Source organism: Rhodamnia argentea, chromosome 3 (genome assembly GCF_020921035.1).
Source record: "Rhodamnia argentea isolate NSW1041297 chromosome 3, ASM2092103v1, whole genome shotgun sequence".
NCBI lineage: Eukaryota > Viridiplantae > Streptophyta > Magnoliopsida > Myrtales > Myrtaceae > Rhodamnia > Rhodamnia argentea.
In genome coordinates this window covers 9,250,394-9,276,840 of record NC_063152.1, presented here as the reverse complement: position 1 = coordinate 9,276,840, position 26,447 = coordinate 9,250,394, and the positions used below count along the sequence as shown (strand labels likewise).

General features: G+C 38.8%; 1 protein-coding gene across 1 annotated transcript; it reads right to left on the bottom strand.

The window, feature by feature from the left end:
* Positions 1-226: 226 nt before the first annotated feature.
* Positions 227-23,600, bottom strand: LOC115729912 (anaphase-promoting complex subunit 4-like). The gene is made up of 19 exons (XM_048276532.1): positions 23,228-23,600; positions 23,021-23,132; positions 21,151-21,242; positions 19,377-19,460; positions 18,794-19,033; positions 17,223-17,303; positions 15,792-15,943; positions 13,982-14,142; positions 13,803-13,903; positions 13,038-13,112; positions 6,472-6,651; positions 5,702-5,784; positions 5,531-5,629; positions 4,344-4,448; positions 3,397-3,532; positions 3,071-3,295; positions 2,847-2,999; positions 1,327-1,408; positions 227-560 (listed from the first exon to the last, which is right to left on the bottom strand). Exons 1-19 carry the CDS (start codon positions 23,297-23,299, stop codon positions 466-468), a joined length of 2,328 nt encoding a protein of 775 aa, XP_048132489.1. The 5' UTR covers positions 23,300-23,600; the 3' UTR covers positions 227-465.
* Between the last annotated feature and the right edge of the window lie 2,847 nt (positions 23,601-26,447).

Below are 26,447 nucleotides of genomic sequence, written 5' to 3'. Positions count from 1 at the left end.
GTAGGTCTCCAGTGAGAGATTTCCACATTCAAATGCAAAGTTCGTCGGTCGAGTACACTGCGTGAACCATTCAACCCAAAGTATAAACAATCCAAACATAAGAAAATAATAAACATATACAGAAGAAGCAAAAGCTTGGCGCTATCAAGGTCCTATCAGGGCTTACAGCAATACCATGAAGACAGTTACCACCAGATAGAAGCCATTGGTCAGCATCTCAGGGTTGATTCTGACTCAATAGATACATAGTTACCTTACTCCACTTTTCTCCTCGACAAATGCCTGCCTAGCAGAAAAGGCACATGGCAGGTATAGATTAAGACTCCAAGAAATGTGGAGCTGAAAAGCTTCAGTCAGAAAGCCCACATGCATTTGTTCTCACACCGAAGTCTGCAGCTTTAAGTATTAGAGATCCACCTGCAGGAGTGACATCGGCATAACCACCACAAATTTTTGAACAGACAGTCATTCTGAATCAGAGATTTCATCTTCATCCTCGTCCAGTATGTAGACCAGGGCCCGCTTTCTTGCAGCCAAAACACAAGCCACACCTCTACTTGCTGTTGCCAAAAAAAATCTCGATTTCAGTCCGTCGTTCCTTGAATATATGGCCATAACTAACCTGATGTTTAGATGCCATTGTTGGGTAAAAGTAAAAGTACAACACTTGCATTATACTGAAACACAGGCGGAAAGCAAACCTTGTGGGCCTAAAGAGGCTATGGCATGCATGTAAACTATGAATGCTCTACAGTATCTTGCTATACTAAATACTATGATAGGATCTATGTACAGGTTCTCAGTCAGTAACTCAGACTGCAATGTACCTAGCATAACAAGATAATTATTCTCCCTATTTGTCTGGCCATTAGAGATCCATCTTTTTCGCACTTTGACCTCTCAATTGACTCAAAATATAGGGGAAAACCTGATACTTTAGTTTACTTCTTCGACTGAAAAAAAAAAAAGACACTACTTTTTTGGAGCATGTTTGCACTTCTTCAAACTGTGGGAACAAACATGAAGTGGTCCAATAAAGAGACACAATGTACCTAGGTCAGTCATATTTAAATAAGAGCAGGTGGACGGGATTAATTCAGTTCCACTACCCAGTCAACAACATAAATCTGTTACCGACACTAGCAAGTTTATCAAACATTGATACACAAAGGGAAGAGCATGGGGAACAATAAGTTTCCAAACATCCAAAGATGCAAATGGACAAGGTAAGAAGCTCAAGGAAAAAAGCTTCAGAACTATACAATTGATGGCATGACAATGAATTAATCCTTAACTTGATAGTGTGACAGCATAAAAAATTCATACCACTAACTGACAAGGGAGGAACTACAGCATGGGGAATGCTGCGAATCTTCTCATTCTCCATCTCTAGGTGTAAGATAGAGTCCTAGATGCATAGTTTCACTGGGTTAGTGTTTCAGGAGTGAGAATAAGATAATAAAGCAAAAAATGATCTCACAAAATAGAAGAGAAAACGGCACTACTTACTCATTAGGGCCATCACATGCCCATTTCTTAACATACATACGAGGCTCCCACTGTCAAGATATGTTGGAACTTTTGCAGTTCCAGTAAGGCAGAGAGTAAAACATCCTTTAAAATTCCAAGCGTGAAATAGCACGTGTATGCAAATAGGAGGAAAAACTAAGCTGCAGCTCCTCGTGCTGATGAGGAGAGCATATAAATTATAGATATGAAGAATAAAAGAAAAACAGATTTATAAACTGGACCAGTGGTTCAACCGGTCAAACTGGTAGAACTGTGCTCTACCATTTTAACTGGTTGAACCGATTGCACGTGATATCATCTGATAGAATACTCTGCATCTATTAGACTACACTTGTTCAGAACAATAGATGCCCGGCTGAGTCAGAAGAGCCGCTTGAGCACAAAAACAGGATTCGAGTTCTCAGGAGAATCGTTCAATTTTCCTATAAATTAAGCCAATAAATAAACAATCCACCACGAATTGAAGAGAGAAGACATTGGAACAATTGGTTGGCACGCATTAGTTACAAGAGGTTAGAGTTCCAAACCCCAACCCAACTCCAACACTCTTCCTTTAAATTTTTGAGGTAAGTTTATTGGAAGTCCTAAAAGCTTGTCACGAAAATACAATTTAGTCCTACAACTTTCAAAAAGTGCAATCAAGTCCTAAAACTTGTCATAAAGTGCAATTAAGTCCTAAAATTTTCAAAAAGTGTAATCAAATCCTAAAACTTGTTAAGTTGGTGCACTCAAACGCTTAAACTTGTTAGCATTTTTCATTTGTCAAGTTCCACGGAGTTAATGGAAGGACTTGATTGCACCAAATTGACAAGTTTTAAGACTTTGATTGCACTTTTTGAAAGTTTTAAGACTCAATTGCACTTTCACGACAAATTTTAAGACTAGATAGCAGTTTTTGAAAGTTTTAAAACACAATTGCGCTTTCGTGGCCAGTTTTAGGACTTTCACTTCACTTATCTCTAAATTTTTTGAATGCCCTGGTCCAGGCGAGTTGACAGGATTGCCAGGTTACAAGTTTACAGTTACGCCTGATTACCAATTGAATAGGGTCAAACAATACCACCAGTTCTTGACCACTACTGATTCTGCAGTGAAACCAGACTGGACAGGTCTGGTTCCCGGTCAAATTGGAGCCGATTCTTAAACACTGAAAAGAACGGGAGTCGAAGGGAAAGCACAATATCCCCAGTTTTTTCTTTTCGGCATTAATGTCTTAAATAGTGAATTGACGTGTGTCGGAACAAAGAGAACTCAGGAGCATCCCATATGTATCATGAGTACGAAACCAAAATGCAAGCGCTAGATCAACAAGTTACCTTCAATTGGTACAACTCCCAGTTATTTTCCCAAGTGATTCCTGAAATATGCACAAATGGAAGGTCACTGGCCTGCAAGATCATCAACCAGGCATCTCCCAAGTTTTCTCGAGTATCATTCATCTTATTTAGCAACATAACAATTTGATGTTCCTGTTCAAAACAGAATAAATTAGCCACCTCTACAAATTCGGTCATTAAAATATTATGGACCAAGGTCTTACCTTATATAGAGCCAAATCCACACAATAGTAACCAGGAGGAATGCACAACAAGATCCCTTCCAAAGATCTTCCCTGCTTCACATTGCTTAAATAATTCATAAATCCCCTCACTACAGCTATACAGTTTGTAACATCCAAAAAGGACTCGTCGGGTATTTGGAAGGAAATATAATCTGTAAACCCAACTTCATGAGTCTGGTTAGATGAAGTAAATTCAGAGGCATCCTGCAGAGCCATACAGAGAAATAATTAGCATGTAAAGGAAGTTGTACTCTGCACATGCAGATCTCCTGATAAAATTGTAGATTCAAATTAAAGTTACATACCTCATAGAAGGACAGTGAGATGGGAATGTATCTGGTGGACGCTGAAACAGACGTAAGAGGGAATAGCGGCAATAAATTCTTACAAAGTATCTTTTTTGAAATAGTAGAAAAAGGCATCTGGGCAGCTTCCCTGAAACTGCGGTGATTAAATTAATTTCTAATCAGGAAACCTGAGATTCAGTATTTCCATACCTAATGATTATAAAAACAGAAAGCCCAATCCAATAAGCACCCAACTTAAGTTTCCATATACATTATCAAGTTGTCAACCTGAGATTGAATATGAAACACTAGATTATTAGGCAGAGGGAAAACCCATTGCTGAGTACAACCTCCAGAAGACAACCCCCACCACTGAAGGTTTCCTTTTCTTTTTCTCCTTCTCTAATTATAGTCTCAGGAATCTGGCAACTCAAGCAAGGAAATGAAAAACATAGGTACATTATCATGGTAATAGGAATATGGATAGAAAGATCTACAGGCAAACCACGTTAACAAGATTCCTGGATCAACCAAATGAGAAATGAATATTTCAGCTCACTTAAATGATGAGTTGAGTGAAACCAAAGGCACAAGGTTTTAAGTGAAGGATTGCAATGTTTACAAAACCTAATTTTGAATCTGGCCCATCATACTCAAACTCCTGTCATGCATACAAAGGGATCAAGAATTTCACATTTGGTACACTTGTCAGCAATGAGAACCAGACTTGAAGGAGGGAAAAAAGCAATCACTTCAAACAACAGAAAATAGCAACTATTTATCCCCAAGTTCATAATTCTCCCAGTGAGGAAGCATGTACGAACACTTATGAATGGAAAATCTAGATAAAGCATTCATACGAAGAATCTACAATAAAATAGCAATAAGCAAGACATTCAAGTAAGACCTTCTATGCACGAACAAGATTCTATTACATTTCACATTTCCATTTCTTTTGCTAATACCTATGTTCCATCTGTTGAAACTCCTCCGCAAGTGTCCTCTGCAAATATTCGCTGTCTCCAAATCCTCCAAATTGCACTAACTCTCTGACTCTCTGCATTGTTTCTCTGAGACAATAATGCATGTAAGACATCTCACTCACCTGACAAGATACATCAGGGCAGAAAAGCACAAGAAATTACATTTGAACTTCGAAAAGTGAGACTTTCCAATCCAATGTGAAATGACAATCAATCCGTCAATTTCAATCCTTGTTTCCCTGTGGCAAATTAAATAGTGCTGGACCAACAATAACCACATTTGAAGCCCAGCAAACTACCCTAACTTAGTCAACCTCATCTAGTTGTGCTCTTAAGTATTTATGAAGACGGTGCAAAGATGACCTGAAAAGAAGAACTAATCCACAAACCAGGAGCCATTTACAATTTCATATCCTCAGTTTAGTAACTAATTTGTGTCACATTGCATTAAAGCATGAGTGAGCCACTAGAGTGCATGAAAACAATGCTAGGTTGACAGCATATCATTGTGACATTCAAAGCATGAACAAGTCCCATTACACCATGATAATCTAATCCTCTGGCACACAAATGTATAGCATAACCTAGCGAATGGCTACCAAAATTCGGCACTAGAGTACATGAGGGCAATACTAAGCTGACCGCACTTTGCAGCATCCAAGCTATTGCCTCACCAAATTTCAGGTACAAAGAATGAAGAGATGACACACCCTTGGAATTATAGGTCATTGTATGTCAAATTATGAATCCAGTCTCACATCATGTCTGAATGTTACATATGATTCCGTAACTAGGGCCAGGCAATAACACTTTCTTTTTAGATGAATGGAACTCATTATGAACACCAAGGACGAGCAAAACTTACAGATAATTCAACAACAGAAGAAATTTGTCAATTCATTTGAGAGCCATACTATCGACAAGAATGACATGTCACATCTAAGCCCAACTAAAAGTCAATGTTGACTGAAATTACAGGAAAAAAATTACTTTCAAGGAGAATACAAGCAATTTCTACTGGAAGCTTTCCAAAAATGGTGATGCCAACCATTCCACTTGGTGCCTTCATCAGTTATGAACAATCATTAACTAAACATCCGAAGGTTCCAGGTGCCATATTGTAAAGGACGTAAAATTAGGAACTGGACGAGTTAGATGAAATCACTTACGAATCAATGTCAATTTCTTCATCAGCCTTAGGGAGATCCAGAAGCTGCATAACAGGATCTTGATCATACAGAAACTTCAAGAACACGACAACAAGTTCACTGTTGAAATTGACAAGATTAAATGGGGATTCACCACGAGGAAAGACCCTGATGGACAAAAGTTAGACAAACCTATTGTATGTTAAAAGTTGATCACTTGGCTCTGACATCAGTTGCTTTATACATTTCAGAAGCCAGCTGAAGAAATTTGCAAACTGAAAGAGAGACGAAAGGAAAAGCTTCAGCAACATGCACATTATTAACCAATACAAAATGCTTTCGACCCTAGATAAATTTCACAAGCACACCGAAGGCTTGAGAATTTCATAGGATCCTATCAATATTCAGAGCTTGCTCTAGATTTCAGCGTTCACACTAGCATATTTTCATTTGAAACAAGAAAAAATGCATTTCTTGAGTGTAGCATGCGAGAATTGAAAAGGTATCAACAAACCCCATGTTGTGCGAGGCATAGAAGCAAAGATAAAGAAGTCATGCAATTTCTCTTTGCTCCTTCAAAAGCATGACAATATCAACAAAACAACAATTTTGTATGGTCAGTACTTCATCATGATCTTAACAGGCACAAAAAGGACCTTTTTTAAACAGGTTCAAGTCATGTGCAAAGGCCCGCCAATAACATTATCTTCTTTAAAATCCCAAAAACAAGCTCATTTTGCAAAACACAAAATGCTATTTCACTTACAATTCTATATCATTCTGAACACACAATATATTGTGTCTTATATCCACAAATAGTTCAATTCCATGTCAAAAATTCAGGAATTTAGTGTCACTAAAGACAAGCATGATGAGAGACACGCAAGATTTTAGAAAATAGTTGCAAACAGAAGATATCGAGAAAGGTTAAGAAATCATAGTAAAGATTGTAACAGGCATACCTGCTGCAAAACAGATGAGAGCACCCTTATGAATCGCTCAACCTGTACAAGCAGCATTCCAGCCCTTTCTACTGCATTGTCCACCAGTGTCTCATACAAACCAATACCCAGATAACGAGAACGCCATCTCGAAAGACCCCTGAGCTCACCCATTCTAAAGCCAATAATTTCTACAGCAGGCTACTAAGTAGATAACAACACTCCAATTAGTTAGCCCCACAAATCAAATATCATGTCTAATTAAGGAAACTGACAGACACTCAGGTGGGATAAAGGTAGCATTGAACATATAAGTAACAAGCAACAGCAAGAAGATTTATCGATGTTAAAATTCTACAAAAGAAAATGTTTCACACCTCAAATGGCCATTACAAGCCATCTTTATCTTTCAAGTGCATACTGTGTTTGAACTACATAACATGTGCTAGAGTCTGTGACAAATCAAAGTTATCCAGGAAAAATCATTCACAAAATGGAGCTTAGACTGCCATCCAATTCATGCAAGCTGGCTGGAAGTTGGAATGTTTGTGTGAAACAATCAAGTCCTATCCCAAAGTGGCTGGGCGCGCGCGCGTCCCGGGCAAAGGAAGGGGCAGGGGGGCGCTAGCCCTTGTGCTGTTAGCTTGGGCAAGGGTAACTTCTTTAAGACATTCGAATATCAAACTACATCTCTATCCAATAGCTTATGCTCTTTGATTAGTTAGCTCTAGTCCCATAAAAATTAACGTGTAATTAGTGTAGGAGTAACTAGATTCAAAACTCACATTGCCACCTATTTAAACCCCTAATTATCAAACTTTTATACTTCAATCTAAGGCCAAGTCTTAGTCTACATGAGAGGGCGAGTGTTAGGACATTTAATTAGTAAACCACATCTTTATCTGATAGGTTAATCTTTTAGATCACTTGGCAGTTATTCCACAAAATTTTACACCAACGTGAATGCACATTTTGAATAACAATAGGAGAAAGGAGGCCCAAAGCATTGATTGACAGTACCATGGAGTTAAAGAGAGTTCATAAACTTTGCTAAGAAGGAAAAGGCAAGCTCCAGATAATTAGGAAAGTTATATAGGTGCTGTATAGCGTATTTGGCTTTCCACCATGTTCTTTTTGGCATTTTGATGGCAGTTCTTTAGACAGTAAGTCTTTTCTGAATTTCTCAAACAAATATGAGCTCAGAGGTGGTAATTTGTAAATAAGAGGCATCCCCTTGATGCTCTTTAATAGACTTACTTATCAAAAAACACAAAAAGAGTACATAACCTTAAAGAATCTAATTAGAAACATCATTTCTCAATATATTAGCAATCAACAAGAATGTGTAGCATGTAAGTGAGAGTCCTGGAACCCAGGAGAAGGAAGGATCTCATCTAATTAACGACAGCCCTCTAGTGTGCATGCACATGTACAAACACCTGAGCAAGCACATGATCGCATGCAAGTGAACATGTAATGTACATGTTCACAACACACACAAAATGTCCACATACATGGAGAGAGATCTGGTGGAGAGTTACTGGCAATATCTTTTATATAGATAATAAAGAATTTTGTTAAAAAGAAAATAATTCTACTACATCAGTATATACAAGGACATAACAAAAGAAAAACAAACAATAAGAAAACATCAGAAGGCTATATGGAATCACAATATGAAGCCAAAAGCCAGTTAAAAGGTACAACACAGTATCAACAAATATTCCAAACCCTACTATTATGTTGCTTTCTTTCAAAAGGCACTACATGAGACAAAGATGCAGCGCCACAAGACTTCTTAGGAATTGATCCTCCGAAATAAGCATTCCACCAACTAAAAGGTTGGATGGCATGTCTTGGCAAGAACCGAACCAAACCAACTTAGACAAGCTGAAATTTTATGCGAAAGCTTGGGAGCGAACTGAAGAAAGAGATGATTAACATTTTCACCCTAATGCTTATGCATACAACACCAATCTGTGAGAGTCAAATCTGTCTCCTGAGGCTGTAAGTTTCCTAGTAAATGTGCACCAAATTGGTATAAGGTTCTTACAATTGAGAATCTCAGAAAACGGAATTTGATTCTCACAGATTGGCATCGTAAGTGTAAGCATTTGGGTGAAACGTCGATCACCTCCTAAATCTCTTTGACATTGCAAGGAACAAGGCAGCTTTGGCAGCGGATTGTTCCCAGTTGAACAAGGGAATGATCATTTGGGATATTGAGTTCATGAGACAAGCCCAAGATTGGGAGTTTTTGCTTCTTTTTTATGTCTTACATAATTCCAAGAATTAGGTTGCTTCTGAGGATGCTTAGTGTGGAACAATGAAAGAGATGGAATCTTTCCAGTAAAGTCTTACTACAAGCAGCTCCATAGGGACGATGTTGGTGGTAGAATGGCGGAAAGCAATTTGGAAAGTGAGGGTTTCAATTAGAGCTTCTCTTTTGATTGGGAAGCAACTCGGGACATATCCTCACTTTAAGATAACCTAAAACAACGAGGCAAAATACTTGTTAGCAGGTATCTCCTCTGCAAAAAGGAGGCAGAATCCGTGCATCATCTCCTCCTTCATTGTCCATGAACAAGAATAGTTTGGACAGTTTCCTATGCTTGCACCGAATTTTCTTGGGTTATTGGTGCTTCTATGGAGTTAGAGACCTGGGCTCAGCAGGGCATTCATTTACAGTGGCACAAGAAAAGAAGGATTAACTCAATTCCTCTCTGTGTTTTGGCTGATTTGGAAGGAGCTGAACAAGAGAGCTTTCGATGGAGAGAAATCTTTTGTCTATTGAAGTTTGGCTAAAGTCACACTTTTGGTATATTGGAAATTGCATACGGAGGCTACTGCTTTGGTGAACATAGTCGATGACATATCTTGTATTTGAGCTCGCCTATCTTGTTTTTAAACTTACTTTTCGTCGTGTGAGTTGTTTTGTATACAGCTTTACGTTTTGGGCTCTTTTTTTATATGGGTTTGCACCCCCTTGGTGCCCTAGAGTTGAACTATTTATACAAAAAGAAAATTACACTTTTCTGACGATTTTTAAGATATTCCAATAACCCAGGCATGTTTTTGACACGACGCGCAGAGGAGATATCCTTGTTCGACAGGAAAGTCAAGTCGTAAGAAGTAAGTCGTTTGCGCAGATGCTCACTTGTTTACCCTATTTTGCTTTTTATCATTCGAAAAGAAATAGCCTCCTTTCATTTTACTTGCCGGATGAATTGGAAGGCACATGAGTCCGAACGCTATGTTGAATGTGCTACCGACACTACACTACATAGCTTCCAAGCTTGAAGAATCTAGGGTAAGGCGAACTATTCGAGTAGATCCCTGGATTGGGTTGATTGCATTGAGGAAGTCTCTATAGACTCCTTGGGGACTCATAGGTCGATGTGTACTGCTGGAGAGTGAGTAACAGGTGGAAGGACCGTCGATAGCAGGTAGGATATGGATGGTAGTCGGGATCCCAACATTCGTTATCTAATCATGTAGTTCCAAGTGCAAATATTAACATCTCATGCATGATTTGGCGCTAATCAGTATAACCATCATCCACACAGCATGTTTTTATCAAGCGCAAAAACACCCCAATAACTCACAGTCGCCACTCCTTTTATGAGTAAGTTCATCACGACAAAAAGGTGCCTCCACAACCTAGAGTTAAGATCTATACAGTTCAAGAGAAACTTCGGATTTCAAGAGCTAGCAACACACTCCCCTAAAAGAACAATACTACGGATACTGAGATTAAGATACTGTTAGGAAATATTCAAGTGAGGGCAGAATAGTCTTCTTATGTCTATAGGGTTTGCTTATAACCTTGTAATCTCTTTTTGGTTAATGATCAAAATCATCTTCTCCTTAAACATGGTATCAGAGCCAGAGAAACCACCGTCGCTCCTGCCATTGGCGTAATCACGACACCCACTGCCATTGCCATCCTCCTCCACCACAGATTCATTCATCGGTACTCTCTCACGCCATTTTTTTTTCCTTTACCTAATACACTTGTGAACCCCCACAGCCCGACACCCACCCCCACGACCCTCCCGCATCACAACAGAGAGCCACGCGACCCCCCACAACACTGCAGATCCCATCATAATCCCCTCTCCTTCATCGCAGATCTATTTGCGACTTCCCCACCTCTCGGCAACCCATTCACGCCCCTCCTCTACTCACAGATTTCTTTTTCAGTCGAGTTGCAGCATTGGAGTTTCCTACGATCATGAATTTAGAGTTCAGGCACTTGCTCCTCATTTTTCACTGAGTCATTCAGGTTCTGTTTCATGGAATGGAGTTCACAGAAGCTTCTAATCAGTCAGGTCCTTGTTTCTTTCTCAACGCTTTGCAAACAATTAGTTGGTTTGATTGATGTTGCTGTTTGTGATTATTCTGACGTGTTACTGAATATGGTTATTCTGAAGGGCTGCTGATTTTTTTTTTTTTTAGGATTGATTTTTTTTCTTCGTTTTGGAGGGGAGAAATGAAATTGAGTGGCTTGTGGTAATTATTTGTGGCTGATTCTGATACTGGAGTTAAACATTTGATTAGCTTGACATTCCTTGCTTGCTGATGGCTGCTTCGGGGTCGTCTACTGGTTTGCCACAATTGCAAATGACCTCTGTCAAGTTAGATGGAACTAATTATGCATCATGGTCTACAGCTGTTGAAGTTTACCTCACTGCCACTAAACAAAGTGGTTATCTTAAATCTATGGTCCCTTCAGATGAGAGTAAAGTGCCTGATTGGTTTGCTGGAGATGCAATGATCCGTACTCTGTCATGGAATAGTATGGATCCTAACATTAGTCCTTACTTCATTCAGTGCAAATTTGCTAAGGAAGTCTGGGAAAAATGTGCTTTACTTTATTCTGGCAAGAATGACATGACACGAGTGTGTGACACGTGGGAAGCCCTGTTTGATCTTCAACATGGAAATCAATTCTTATCTAAGCATTATGCTCGTTTCACGACACTTTGCAGGCAATTAGACACTTATCTTCCAGCTTCGAACGATTCGGTTGTTCTCGTCAAACGACAAGAGGATCTTCGAGTTATACTATATCTCAAGACCCTAGGGCCTGAATATTCCTCATTTCGCCAGCAGATTACCTCTCAGAGCTCCTTTCCTACTGTAGATGACACTTTCTCCTGAGCTCTTCTTTCCACCCTTGCTGAAAAGATCACCCCGACTGTGGAGACAAGTGCTGTGATTTCTCACGGCACTAATGCATGTAGAGCACGCAATCGTGGTTTCTAGGGTTGTGGTCGTGGTTTTACTCCGAGTGGAGGTCGTGGAGGCCGTGATGGAGGTGTTGGTGCCCGTAATGTCTCTATCTTTGAGATTGGTTGTGGTCCCATAAAATCTTTTATGGTATCAGAGCCGGAGGTCCTAAGTTCAAACCTTTCCAGGCCCCTATTTGCCTCCCCAATGAATATGTCCACGCTTAGTACTATGCAAAAAACCAAACTAAGCGTGAGGGAGAGTGTTGGAATAAATAAATATTAAACCGCACCTTCTTCTAACAACTTAAAACTTTTAGAGCGGTTAGTCGTGGTCCCATAAAATCTTTCGGATACAAAACTAGTTTGAAGTGGTTAAATTTAAGTATTTAAGTGAGTAGATCTCAAACACCAAACACAAATGTTTAGCATTACTCTACAAAAAAAAAAAAAAGGCGGTTAGCTACCAAAAATGGTGATCCAAATGCAATAATAGTTGGGTAAAAAAAATATAATAATGAATTCCCACATCCGAGTATGTAAACCAATCGTTGTGAACAGAGGCTCTCATAACCACGGTTAAGCATCAAAGATGATATCAACGTAGGCTCAATTCACTATCATCTGATCTCCCGCTAGTCGGTTTATCTGTGCATTTTTTTCTGATAACTGAGTTTTCATCCTCATCCTTAGCTTGTCAGCAGTAAAAGTACCATAGGAAAGTAGAGTTTTGCTTTCCACATTGAATCCAAGGAGTGGAATTTGGTGGTCTAAATAAGTCCCAAACTTCTCTTAGGCTCTAATAATGCTATTGGCAGGTCAAGAGTTAGAATATGATTGATTGATACAAAGACTGACGCATGCAATTATGAGGGAACATGCCAAAATCAAAGCGAGCAATAAACTTTTTCCTTTTAAAACTGAGAACATATCTCTACACCTACTAATTACAATGTAAATGCATAAACATTGTCTATCCACACCTCCATGTCCAGTTCTCTGAAAGCTCAAACTTAGATCAAGTTCAAATTCAAACCAATGATTAACGACCTATAAATTCTATTATACACTTATACTACAGATTGCCAACTATTAAATCAGAATCAAGTCCGATTTTACTTCACACTTTCCATCCACTTAATGTTAGTAATCCATATCACTGAATATGATACGTTCATATAAGAATTCAACATCAGGATGTTCTGAAAGATATGCCATATCTCAAGACATGTGAGCATAACTTACTGTAACAAATTTCTATATCTATCTAATCACCCTCCAAGACTGTCTCTGAGATGCTTAAAACACAATAATTTATCAGAGAGGAAGGCTAGATGTAAAGGTAATAATGTGCACCTGCAGATGATTGAGGACAACCAGCTGAAGTTCTTTTCCAGCACCACAAACAACTTTTGATACACGCTTCATACCCTATCAATGAACAAACTAGCAGACTAAGATTAAAAAAAAAAAAACCAAAGTCCTATAGCAAGTCCAGAGCTTAAGAAACCAGCCGTACCACTTCACCCAGAGAACTAAGAAGAAACTGATGGACTGCCTGACTCGTCCTAGCACCACCTAGAGGGGGCCGGTTCAACGGAACCGCCGGTTCCGGTTCAGGAACCGGTGGTTCCGGTTCCAAAAAAAGGTGGAACCGGAACCGGCCCTTGAAGAGCCGGTTCCGGTTCCGGGTTTGGAACCGCCGGTTCCGGGCCGGTTCCGGTTCCGGTTCGGAACCGCCGGTTCCAAAGCCCATTTACTCTTTTTATCAAACCTACTCCTCTTTTTTTTTTTTTTTTTTAAACCGGGTTGGAACCGGCCCGGAACCGGCGGTTCCGGGCCGGTTCCAACAATTTACGAACCGGAACCGGCCCTTGAGGGCCGGTTCCGGTTCCGGGTTGGAACCGTGGGCCCGGTCAACGGGCCGGTTCCGGGCCGGTCAACGGGCCGGTTCCGGGCCGGTTCCGGGCCCACGGGTCCATTTGGCACCCCCTAGCACCACCACAAACAACTTTTGATACACGCTTCATACCCTATCAATGAACAAACTAGCAGACTAAGATTAAAAAAAAAAAAACCAAAGTCCTATAGCAAGTCCAGAGCTTAAGAAACCAGCCGTACCACTTCACCCAGAGAACTAAGAAGAAACTGATGGACTGCCTGACTCGTCCTAGCACCACCTAGAAGACTCAAAAATTCCTCCTGAGGAGAAGAGTCAAGACCTACATAAGCAAACAGAAACAGTTAAATGAAGAAAAACGAAAAGCCATCTACTGCTCTGTACTAACAGTACCACTTACCATGGTCATTAATAAGGTTTGATAACAAATCAAACTTCTCATGAAATATATTCATGGCATCAGCCCACTGCTTATTCATGACTGATAATGATGTCCGGATGACATGAAGTAAATCTTCGATGTTGGAAGCCTGTTGAGCAACTTGATGAAGTTCATTTTCACTGCAGACAGGAAGAGATTGAGAATCTAAGGAGGCATTCAGCTGATAAAGATTCTCAGAAATCTGTTCTCATTCTATTTGGGAATAAAACAGACCAGAAAGTGTGTTTGGTAACACGTCAAAAGCAGTTGATGAAAGGAAAACTAATCGTAGAATCAAGATTTAAAACTGAAGATGACTGTTTTCTCGTTTCACATGCAAACATGGAGACTGAGCATTATTTTATTGTGATGGAACACGAGCATGTTCTCACAATTTTCATCCCTTACAGCATATATCATTTGTACTCAACAAGTTGTCTGTCAAAAAAACATTGAACACAGTTTCTATGAAGATGAATACTAAAAATGTTACATAAAACTAAGCAGGCCTCTAATTTTCGAGAACAAAAATGACGTGTGAATCACGCGACAATGTTTAAAATTTCGCAACGGTAACTACCGCATTTTTGTCCCATCACTGTCAACATCTAAACGTCATCAATTACTAGAGGTATCTATTGAAAGATGGTATGATACTTAAAGGGTCGAGTGAAACCTTAAGCATGAACATAATTATTCAGGCTTCGAAGTATGAGGCATCATGTTGTTCAGCTTAAGGTGACTCTTGAAAGTCAACTTGGCCATTTAAAATTATCGGAAGGATAGTTCTTCTATCATGCAAATTTAGATTTATTTCTAAGAAAAATGCTTCAAAATTGCTCTATGTCAACTATTGGTTTTGTTTTAAGGAGGATGATAATATCCAGAGTTAATATGAGTTACACTTTCTGTAAAACCAAACAAAGATGATACCTTTGAAACAAATATCAGTGCACACAAACAATCGTCATGTAATCATGATAACGAGTACAATCACTAGTACGTAAACGGGAACAGAAGTCTAGGCAACATCAACAACACCTTTATCCCCAACTAGTTGAGGTCGGCGGTCGATGAACCCAAAAATAAATAAAATAAAAGCAAGATCAATTGAGGGAAAGAAATAGTTATCTAAAAATAAATATATAAAAATAAAAACATATAGGGAAAAAAGATTAGAAAGGACAGTGCGGAACATAGGAATTCTGCCCCTCCACAATTCTAATTGCTTTCCTCCACTCCGTCCTAAGGCAAACCGTACGCCAATGTATTTCCCACTCCGTTAAATCTAGTTTTACTACTTTCCCCCAGGTAAGTTTCGACCGACCTCTTCCTTTCTTCATGTCATGCTCTCGGTAACAGATTTCTATTCTTACCGGAGCATCCAGGGGTCTTTGAAGAAAATGCCCAAACCATCTCAATCTATGTTCTCTCATCTTATCTACCACCGGTATTACTCCAACTTTTCTTCGAATATCTTCATTTCTTATCTTATCCTATCCATCCTTGTATGACCACACATCCACCTTAATATCCTCATTTCCGCTACTCCCATTTTATGCTCGTGTTGCCCATGTGCTGGCCAACATTCAGCTCCATATAGCACTGCAGGTCTTACTATTATTCCATAAAATTTTCCTTTTAACCTAAGAGGGATTTTGCGATCATACAATAACCCCGAAGCACCGCGCCATTTCATCCAACAGAAGTCTAGACCCCAAAAAAAAAAAAATGAGAACATAAGTTTCACCTAAAATTTGAACAACACTAAATGCATGTGCAAGTTTACCTCTTTTGGAATATTGAGGTATCAAGCACTAAGCAATGGAAGCCATGCATGCTATCTCCAACCATTTGACCCCCTCTTGATTCAACAATGTCTTCAACAAGTTCTCCTGAGCATGCAACCATCAAATGACAAAGATCCTTGGATAAGACCACCTAATGACAACAATTACATGCCAGTTAGCTTGCTCTGGTGAAACATCTAACATGATATCTGGAACAATCCAATGACAGGAATTAATTTTACAGCAGGTATACTGAAGTTTAGCAAACAGACAGCATTTTATGTCGATCAAACCAATATACATGCTGTTTGACATTTACTATATCTGGCTGTATGACATTTTTGTAGAAACATGTTTAGTGACCACTAAGCTTTTATTCAATAGTTGCTCTATCAAATTACAATAATGTGTCCATGAAAAGACAATGAATCTGATGACTACAACTTATGTCACAAAGTGAATGAAATTCTTTGTTGGCCACTGAAGCATTTTGAGGAATTATCTTTGAACAATCACAGACTCATTTAAAACACATGATATATATAAGAAAATGATGATAAGCATGCCCCGCATATACAAATAAACAAACATCTATCCACAGCTCAGTTCTCTAGGAAAGACAATTTTCATCAGATTACTGTCTAAGATCCATGCGACACATGAGTAGTGGAACTGTCATCTATGTGAGTCTTGCAAGTGTACACTAAATGTGCTCTAGTTTTAAGGAGAAGTTACACAGTTACTTTCAAAAACATTTTTAGTAAATACATATACTCGTTTCTAAATAAAACAATTTCATAAGTGATTGATAAAAACCCTCATCTTTCTGCCCATAAGGCCATACCGATAACTAGCCCTAATATCCATTCAATCATCCCCTTTAAAAGCATTCCAACAGAGTCTTAGGAATTCCTTCTACTTATTTGTAATGTAGAAAACATTCTTATGCTCCAACTTCCTTAAGAAGTCTCTGTTTTCTCATCCTTGAGTAACAATCACATTTTTTCTCCAACACACTTTTTTTCCAATCCCGTAAAAATGAAATGTCACACCGATGCTTTAAGTCCATAAGAGCATGCAATCTAAAATAGCTAAACCATGAGAATCTAAATATGACATGGGCCAAAATTATCAAGGTGGGCCCACTGATTTTTTGCTTCATTTAGTCTGGGTTCTTTTGTGTTACTTTAACTTGGATCACCAATACTTCCAAAAGTGTTTGTTAATGTTTATTTGTATTTTATCTTCTTCTAATGCGTGGGAAGAACTAAGGAAAAGACAATTTATCATATCCTAAAGTTCACATACATTAGAAGACTAACTAGGAAGGAAATTAAATCGATCACACAAGCAAAAAGAGGAACTGTTATTATCCCATTAGTTGAAGGAACATGGAGGCTATCGAGAGGTAACTGTCGTAGCGAGTGTACCTTCCTGATGGAAGCATTCAGAAGTCGGCCAACGATATTTCTGTCCTTCGTTGTCGTAGGAATATCACATTCATGTATATTCTGGGGCATATTGCCATGTGTTATAGAAATCACACAGCAAGAAGCAACAAGTGACTCATTATCAAACTGAAAATAGCAAGCTCAATATAACAAAGCAACCATACAAACAAAATGGAAACAGAGAGCTAAATAAGCTTCTAAACTGAAATAACTAGTGGAGCGCGAAACAGTGCTACTCTACAAGGTAAACTTGGAGATCAACCAAGCACAATATTTAAGTAACATTCCTTTTTAGGTCAGGTCAATGACAGAAACAGAGAGAAGCAACAATTTAAACGAAAAATGTGAACTTCATGGGCAACAGCACAAGTGCAGTATAGGCACTGGTTTAACTATTCTTAAGGCCTTTAAATGACTTAACTCAATGCCAGACTACAGAATATTTACTTCATTGGAACTCGGAAGGCCTTAATTTAGCGGTTATACATTGTGGTTCCACAGAAACTTAGTATTCCTGTCAGTGGCATGTTTTTAAAAGGAAAAGAAGAACCAACCCAGAGGCTCAATATTGAGCTAAATGAGCTACATCAACATAACAAGCAATTTCTCATCAATCATGTTTTGAGTTTCCATCTAAAATAGCTCACCAAAAAGTGCAAATTACCTGTTCCAGGTAAAGGACATAGAATCTGGAATTGACTTAAGGCAGTTCACCGAGTCAAGATATTTTGATGAAATAGTCAGCGACAATTCACGAACTAGTACATAGATCTAAAAAAACCCCCATTAGGAAACAATAGTCCACACTTATAGATGTAGTGATAGAGCAATGGGCCCTATGAAGTCCATTTGGGAGAGTTCCAACAAGGAATTATAACCATAAGGACTTGACTCCATGTAACTAAAGAGACTACTGACAGAACCTAAATGGTACTGATTAAAACAATTCTCCTGCATGCATATTCTAGACTAATCAAATGTTTGTGGAGAAGTTCATAATGCTTGTTTTATTTTCATGTTGAAACAGTACCAAACCTGGCCATGCATCGTTCAGAGTACCTAAAATTCTAAATCTTCTAATGGTTGCACACCCACAGAGAGAACCATCTACACAGGTGAACATGCTCACATAACACTTTTCCCAACCAATGGTTGCATAGGCTAAGCCAGAAAGACACCAAATTCTCCTTTAGGTACTTCAACTGCAGTATAGGTAGAAGGAGCACTCGGGGAAACCAACAAAATCTTCGGATAATTGTTCTGTATCCAAGTCGGACGTGTCATCTCTGAAGTGACCAACAGAAGTGAAATCTAGCCTGAAAATATGGCATAAACATCTAGAAATTTTACAAGCATAACTTCACCAAGTATAGTTGCTTACTTAACCAGCTCATTACTTTCACTTTCCAGGCAATACTGATTTACAGCCATCAAATCCATTTATTAAGAAAGACTGCTGTGTGAGAGGCAAGAAAGGAAAGAAGTACTCATTGACAGAATTGGATAGACTGTACTGCTAAACATTTGATTTGAACGGAGAGGAAGCTTACAACATTTCCAATTGGAAAGACACCAAATACACTGAAGCACAAAAACCCATCTTTATCTCCACTGCAGAGAATATTGAAACATTGCTTTGAAGAATTTGAGAGCTCTTCGAATGAATCTTGACCATCTTCAGTTAAACCAGTTTCTCCAGGTACTAGTCTAGGCATGCGAGGAACTCTTGGAGCTGGAGGGAAGAAACGAGTGGTGCGATCTTCAAATGCCAAAGGGTTACCAGAAGTGTCCTATGAAAAAAATGGATAATTACCTTTCCAATTGCAAAAATAAATAAGAAACAACGTAGCAAGAGATTAAAGCTAAGGAGTCAACAGTCAGCAAATCAAAAACTAATATATGACTCCAAACACAAGTTTTTCAAAACAAAACCTTCCATAAACCCACATTGAAGCTGTTGGACTGTGAAATTAGATTCTAAGTTTGAAAAAAAAAAATTTAAGTAAACCAGACTACAATAACTACTTAACTGCAAACAAAACATTAGAAACAATATGAAAGGTATGAAATATTGTCAGTCAAGAATCAAGATCAAGAAGTCGTATGAATTTTTGTAAGTTGAAAGATGCATACTCTATTCACTTGGGCATCCTCCTCCCAATTGAGACACACCACAGCTGCCGCATGGGACTTCAAGCTTCTTAACAGTTTTCCATTCTGCTTAAAATATATACCGTGCAAGAAAAAATATACCTCAGTATGTATAACTGCTGCAAGCACTATCATATATAAAAAGTAGTACACCGCATATCCATAGATCCATAAAGACAGCTAGATTGATAAGATAACATTCACATGTAAAAGTAAACTCTTGAGAGAGAAACGTAATCCATGAAGAGGACAATGATTAATAAATTCGTAAAAACCTCAAAGAAAAAGAAATTCAGTAGCATCAACCAAGTCCTGAGCAATTGTACCCTTGACCAAACAGCAATAGCTTAATGACATAACCGGTTATCTACGAACTTTTCTACCCACAAGCATAGTTGAGGCACATGCAAGTCCTATCATTTAAGAGTCACTTGAACTATTACCTTACTAATTTGACTGAACTGGACATATGTCGGTTTAAATAATAGAAAGATAGAAAATAACTGTAAATTTGATGAAAACGAGCGTGTCACAGATGACTGCTTCTATATGACACCATCCACTTAGACCGTAGATCCTCACAATGAGCTCAATACCAGTAAACACTGCTGTAATCCATCCTTTAAATTTGGAAAATTTTCAGTCATCGATGACAACATCTACAACAAGGTGACAATTTTTTGTCTTACATGAGAATGCGATTGAGCACATCCAGATTCAAGTCTTAAGTGTATAAATCTATAGTATGACTCTACTAGGACTCTATCAAACAATTCACCACTGATTTCACAAATTAGATATAAGTTAATCAACAAGATTCGTCATTTAATATGATGTTGCGGTCAAAAACTTTTCATGGCTTTGATGTAGGATGACGAGTCCAACAATTAAGAATAGATCTTTAGGCATCACATCCAAAACTTAGTTAAATTTAATATATCTTTTCAATTAGCTATGGAACTACTTAACATTAAGGAAACATCATATTTTATAATTAATTAACATCTGCAATGGACCACCAATCGTCAACACTATATCAAACTTTGATTCTTTTGGATTTAATTCACGATCCACAATCCATAGATTTACCATGTCGATTCATTAAATATATTTTCATGTGACAGCTATGGGTGACCCTAAGTGGTAATCACGTCATATCAAAGTTGTGGCTACCTGCTAAACAGTTGACACAACTAATAAACTAATACCATTTGGGTTCAAAGTTCAAACCACGTAATACTAATTAACTCACGTAATCTATCTAACTAAGCAATCGGTCATGTTTGGATTGGAATGAACCATTCAATCTAATTAGTCAAATGCATTGGAATGAACCATTCAATCTAATTAGTCAAATGGGTTATTCATCTCTCGTCATTTGGTTGACCTATTTACAAATGGGTCATGTAGAATAGAGTGTTCTAATAAGATTTGTTAAGCTGGGTTATGCACAATAGTGTTCTAATAAGCTTTTGTTAGGCTTATCCTGCTCGGATTGACCCATATAGCAGTCCAATGTTAACTTGACAACGGCAGACAAGATCCATAAACATGGATTGCCATCTCAATTAGCTGCTAAATGTTCGTTGAGCAAGCTTGCTGTTTGCATTGCATCATGCAACTTTTAAGCAATTCAGAATCTTACCCAAGAGAGATTAGAGAAGAATATATTCTGATGATAAAAGATTGTTGCAGGAGGAATTTCTAGTTGACAAGTAGTGAGGGTAATGGTAAAGTAATTACATAGAAAACTTACTTCAACATCATGCAGTGAAACTGTACCATCTTCAAGTCCCAAGACAACAACCTTGCCATCGGGACGCCAGCATAATGATGTTATACACTTACCTGGAGTAAATTAGAATAGTTAAGAGAAGCCAGTATTGACAACACACAATGAAATGTGCAAAGAAAAGTCAGTTCATACAGAGGGAAAAAAAAACCAGAAAGAAAGAATGAATAATTTGTTCACAATAAAATTAATAGACGAAGAGGAAATATAGAGAACACACATACACCAAGAAAATGATAATCACAATTTTTGAAGTGAGCAAAGCGTTGCAACATTACAATGTAAGTGAGAGTGCTATTGGTCGCTTGATATGGGATTTCTTGGTGCTAGTAGGTCATCTAAAGCCAGGCCATCTATACGTTTTTGGCAGCCTCCAATCCATTATCTCAATCCAAAAACGAATCTTGTTGTTCATCTTTAGAAGCTCGAGGGGGAGTGGATCCACGAAAGTATACTTCAGGCAAGGATCACAAGTGTACTAGCATCTACAACTTAGGATCTCAACAGAAACTATTCAAGGATCGGTTAAAGTAGTACAGTGCACTCGACAACATGTTTTCCATATCCAGAAAACAATATGACATGCGAAGCATTCAGATGGTTCTAGAGAAAAAATACCTCCTCGTCAAAATTTTCCAGTGAGAATAGATAGCAAAACTACCAAGGCTAGGCATCTAATCCTAAGCTCTTATGAATTTGAATTACCAAGTCGTATGAGAACTTTAGATACTTGGATGCAGGTCCCCCTACCCTCCTAGTCTCTTTGTTTTCTACAATTCACCCCTCCATCCCTGACCAGATTGTGATACCAGTATGCAGCATAGCTTGAGATATATCCTATTCGCAAGTAAGTTAAATTTCCAACAGCGGATTTGCATAATCAAAATGATGTGACGAAATGCCCCTCTGTAATCAGAAGAAGACAAAGTAACTTGAAGTAAATACAAAATGTGAGGAACTTTTCAGACTACACTCTACATTTTAGCAATAAAAAATCTGAGGAACTTTCCAGCCTATACTAGATCTCTCCTAGTAGGGAATGCTCAATCAGCACAAGAAGAGGAAGAAGAGAAGCCATAATTAATACTACATTGTGAGAGTCACCATCACATATCGAAGGAAAACTATATAGATGCCTGACGACATTGAGATGGAATTCTGCAGGGGCTAAATCTGCCAACTCCATGAAGGCATCAAGCATTTCTGCATCTGACATAGCTAGTCTATCCAGCATTAATGACATACCTTCTTTATTTTCATGGACACTTTAACTGGTATACCAAAAAGGGCAACAAGACAGAAAAGCAAGAGTATGGTACACTTCCGGTTGGTCTACATGACTGGCGGTTAAGTTATGGATAAACTCCCCTAAGGCACCAACCTTGTCTAGAAGTTGATAGGAATGTATGGCTGCTAAAATTAAAAGTCCCTCCATTTAACCGATATCAGCTTGGAATTCTTTACTGGAAACTAAGTCATCTCTAGATTTCCACTTGTATCACCATCATTGACTCTTCATTTTTCTGGAAAACACCATTTCCTTGGTTCAGCTCCGTCCCCTCATCTAGTTCAACGTGGTTTCTCATGTAGACTTTCAAGCACTCCTATATTCGTCCAATTCTCCATCGAATGCAATTTGAACTACATTAGCAGTCACGGTGTTCCTATGGGAAAAAAGGAAGCGTAGCACGTTTAGGAAAAGCAAAATTTCTAAACGATATAAGGCCAATGACTCCAAGGGCACAGCGAGCCATCGTTGAAGAAACGAACACACTGATAAAAAAGAAGAAAAAGAAAAGGGAGAGAGAGAACTTTCTCGATTCAAAGCAATTACCAGGAGAGATTGTCCACAGCCTCTGCCAATTGAAGCGATGAAGCACCACCTTCGAGTCCTCTGTGACCATGGCCAGCAAATCCTTCTCCGGGTTCCACTCCGCCATCTTCACCTGCCAATCGAAAATCGAGCAAACCTTACAAAACCGAGTCGGAACAATCGAATCAACCTGCCCATTAGGTCGCAAAAGAAGGCCAGGACCCGAACCTGAGAAGCCAGCGGTTTGTCGAACTGAAGCTGAAACGGAAGAACACGCCGCGACCCTTCGTCGGTCTCCATAGCTAAGAAAAAATGCTTCGATAGGCAGCCGAAAAACGCAGCACCAGCTGCTGGAGCAAACCGCGAGGACCGCACACAAGCGCCGGTGGCCAATGCGAACTGAGTGAAGGGTAGAGCTCGAAAACCCTAGAAGAAAGCTCAATGCAAATTGCTACCGAGGGAACTGAGGCACGATGGAAGAGCTAGACGAAGGATGGAAGAGCTAGAGAGTGACGAATTCCACTGGAGTCAACAGAATTTGTAGAGAGAATTGCAGAAGCGGAACAGGCGGGAGGGAAAATGAGGAAGAGGGAGAGACTAATGGGCGAGCCGAACAGGGCCGGATCGGGCTACATGCCGGACCGAACTTGTCGTCCGGGCTCGCTTTCATCATCAAGAAACACATGTGATTTCGTTTCGGAACGGGTCGGGTTACCGAAGTGGTGTGTTTTACTTGCAGTAGTCACATTCGCGTGCATCGGTTGTCAAATTGATCAAAATGGATTTTCCAGTTAGGCAATCCCTTGCGCATGGTGGGAGAAATAATATGGCAAGAAATGGCGTTAAAAGAGTATATGAATCTTTCTAAAATTCAATTGATTATCGAATGCGACCATCGATTTTCACGAGGACTGCTCTAGTTAATGACAAGAAACGAGATAAATTATCAGGCATTTGTTTTCGAAAATGAAGTTGGCAGTTGGATTCTAATAACGCATTTTCATCATGAGAAAATGATGTAAATAGTCGCTATTGTTGAATGTTCAATTTTAATTCTTCCATATGCTCAAACGACTAATTAGACATCATTTAATGATGTCGATTATTAAATGTCAAGCCGAACGTGTAAAAACAATAAGATAGAGTTTATTTGGAGACAACAATCATTTTGAAATATTTAGACACTATTTGATGACGTATGTTCTATAATGGAGATTGTCATATTATGAGGCCGATTATCATATACAAAGATGAAAACTCAAGTGAATAATCCACGTGCAATCTATTTTTTATCCACCGCTCAAATTTAACGGATTGGAAGCCACGTCAACAAATTTCATTAAATTTTGAATTAAAGAAATGATGATACTTAACATTTTCATATAACCAAAGGACTATATTGAACATCTACCGATAGAACGACATTGTTTGAGCTAAAATTCTTGAACCATTTGTATCATTTTTCCACTTCTCCTTGAAACTCATCCAATTCAGAGCCAATTTCTTCTCCAAAACTAAACCGACCAAAATCGACTTAATCTCAGCAACAACCAGCATTATATTCCAGCAAATACAACCTCAAAATAAGTGCAATATAATGCTGAAATGTTAAGATACAAGGAGGCAACCATGCCAAGATTTTTATGTGGAAAACACAATGCAAAAAAAAAATCACGGCCTGTTCAAAAACTTTCAATAATCATCAAGAACAGTAGATACGCAAAAGTTCTTCTCTGGTTGCACACCGGAGGTTCAGCGTCAATAATACAATAACATTTCATCATCACGAAAGTGGATTAATATAAATGGAGCAAGAAACTCTAAATCCGATCGGAGAAAACGAGAAATAATTTGGACAACATTTTCAACGAACAAAACCGATCAACTTGTAAATCTCGGTAACAACAAGCTGAAATTTGAGTCACGACAATGTTCGGCCTTCGGATCTGGGCCGGAAAGCCGCCGCCCCTTTTTCTTCTTCTCGTGCGTTCTTCTACGGGAACGCTTTCTCTCTCCATTCTTTCACTCCATGATCAGCCTCTCTCTTTCTTTTGCTTTTGACTTTTTGACCTGTTTTTTCGTTTTCTTTTGTGTTATGTTAGCTGAACCCCACAAAGAGGCGGAACCAGCCAACAGACCTCCATCATTCTAACGGCAAAATCAACACCAATATGATCTCTACCTCCGACCGAATTGCTTCCACTTTAACATGAAGATTCAAACCCGAATCACAAACAACTCTCTTTGAATAAAAAAAGACTCCAATGGACCCTCGATACAAGCGTCAACTACGATACCAACTTAAGATACAACTGTCCGATTAGCCGGTCATTATATCGGACGAGTTGGCTACATTTCAAGAATCTCAGAAACATCTTGCGGGGTGAATTTCTTGTTGAGAAGTAATGAGGGTGACATTGCTGCAATAGCACGAAAAACTTACTTCTACATCATCCAGTGAAACCGTACCATCTTCAAATCCCAAGACAACATATCTTGCCACCAGGATGAGCAAGCATAATGATCTCGTACATTTACCCGGAGTAGATTAGAATAATTATGAGAAACCAGTATTGACGACACAATGAATGTGCAAAGAAAACAACAGAGAGAGAATGAATGATTTCTTCACCACAAAATTACTATCGGGGGAAGATAGAGAAGGCACCGCAACAAGAAAATGTCAATCAAAATTTGATAAGACAAGACAATTGAGAGGGATATCGGTCACTTGATATGGGATTTATTTGGCTAGAAGGTCGCGTAAAGTGGCGGGAATCTACATCTTTATGGCAGCCTCCAATCCATTATCACAATCCCCAAAATGAATCTTCTTGTTCCGCTTTGGAACCTCAAGGTGGAGTAGATTCAGGCAAGGTTCACAAGTGTACTAGTACCAACAACTTAGGATCTCAACAGAAACCATTCAAAGGTTGGCTCAAGAATTATAGTGCACTCAACATGTTCTCCAAATCCAGAAGACCACATGGTGCATGAAGCATTCGGATGTTTCCGGAGAAAAGATGCCCCCCCTCTAAATTTATCCAGTGAGAATAGATATCAAGAACTCACAAAGCTAGGCATCTAATCCTAAGTCCTTGCGACTTTGAATTACCAAGAGATACAATCATATAAGTACTTGACATACTTGGATGCAGCTCCCTCTACACTCCTAGTTTCCGCGCTTTCTCCAATCCCTCACTCCTTCCCTCTTGACCCGATTTTCATACAAGTATGCATCATGGCTTGAGATATCCTATTAACAAGTAAGTTAAAACTCCCACCAGTATATTTGATTAATCAAAATGATGCGACGCAATTCCCCTCTGTAATCAGAAGAAGATAAATTAACTTCAAGTAGTTCAAAATGCGAGAAACTTTCCAGACTATACTCTGCAATCTGGTATTTATTAAATATCTCCTTGTTGGGAACTCTCAATCGGTAAAA

Excerpts from the sequence above, each read along its gene's own strand:
- LOC115729912 (XM_048276532.1), bottom strand. The coding sequence starts at position 23,299 with ATGGAGACCGACGAAGGGTCGCGGCGTGTTCTTCCGTTTCAGCTTCAG. Across the intron at positions 19,461-21,150 it reads TTTCACTGCATGATGTTGAA|AATGGAAAACTGTTAAGAAG; the intron begins GTAAGTTTTCTA and ends TATTTTAAGCAG. Across the intron at positions 3,296-3,396 it reads TCTCACTGTCCTTCTATGAG|GATGCCTCTGAATTTACTTC; the intron begins GTATGTAACTTT and ends ATGGCTCTGCAG.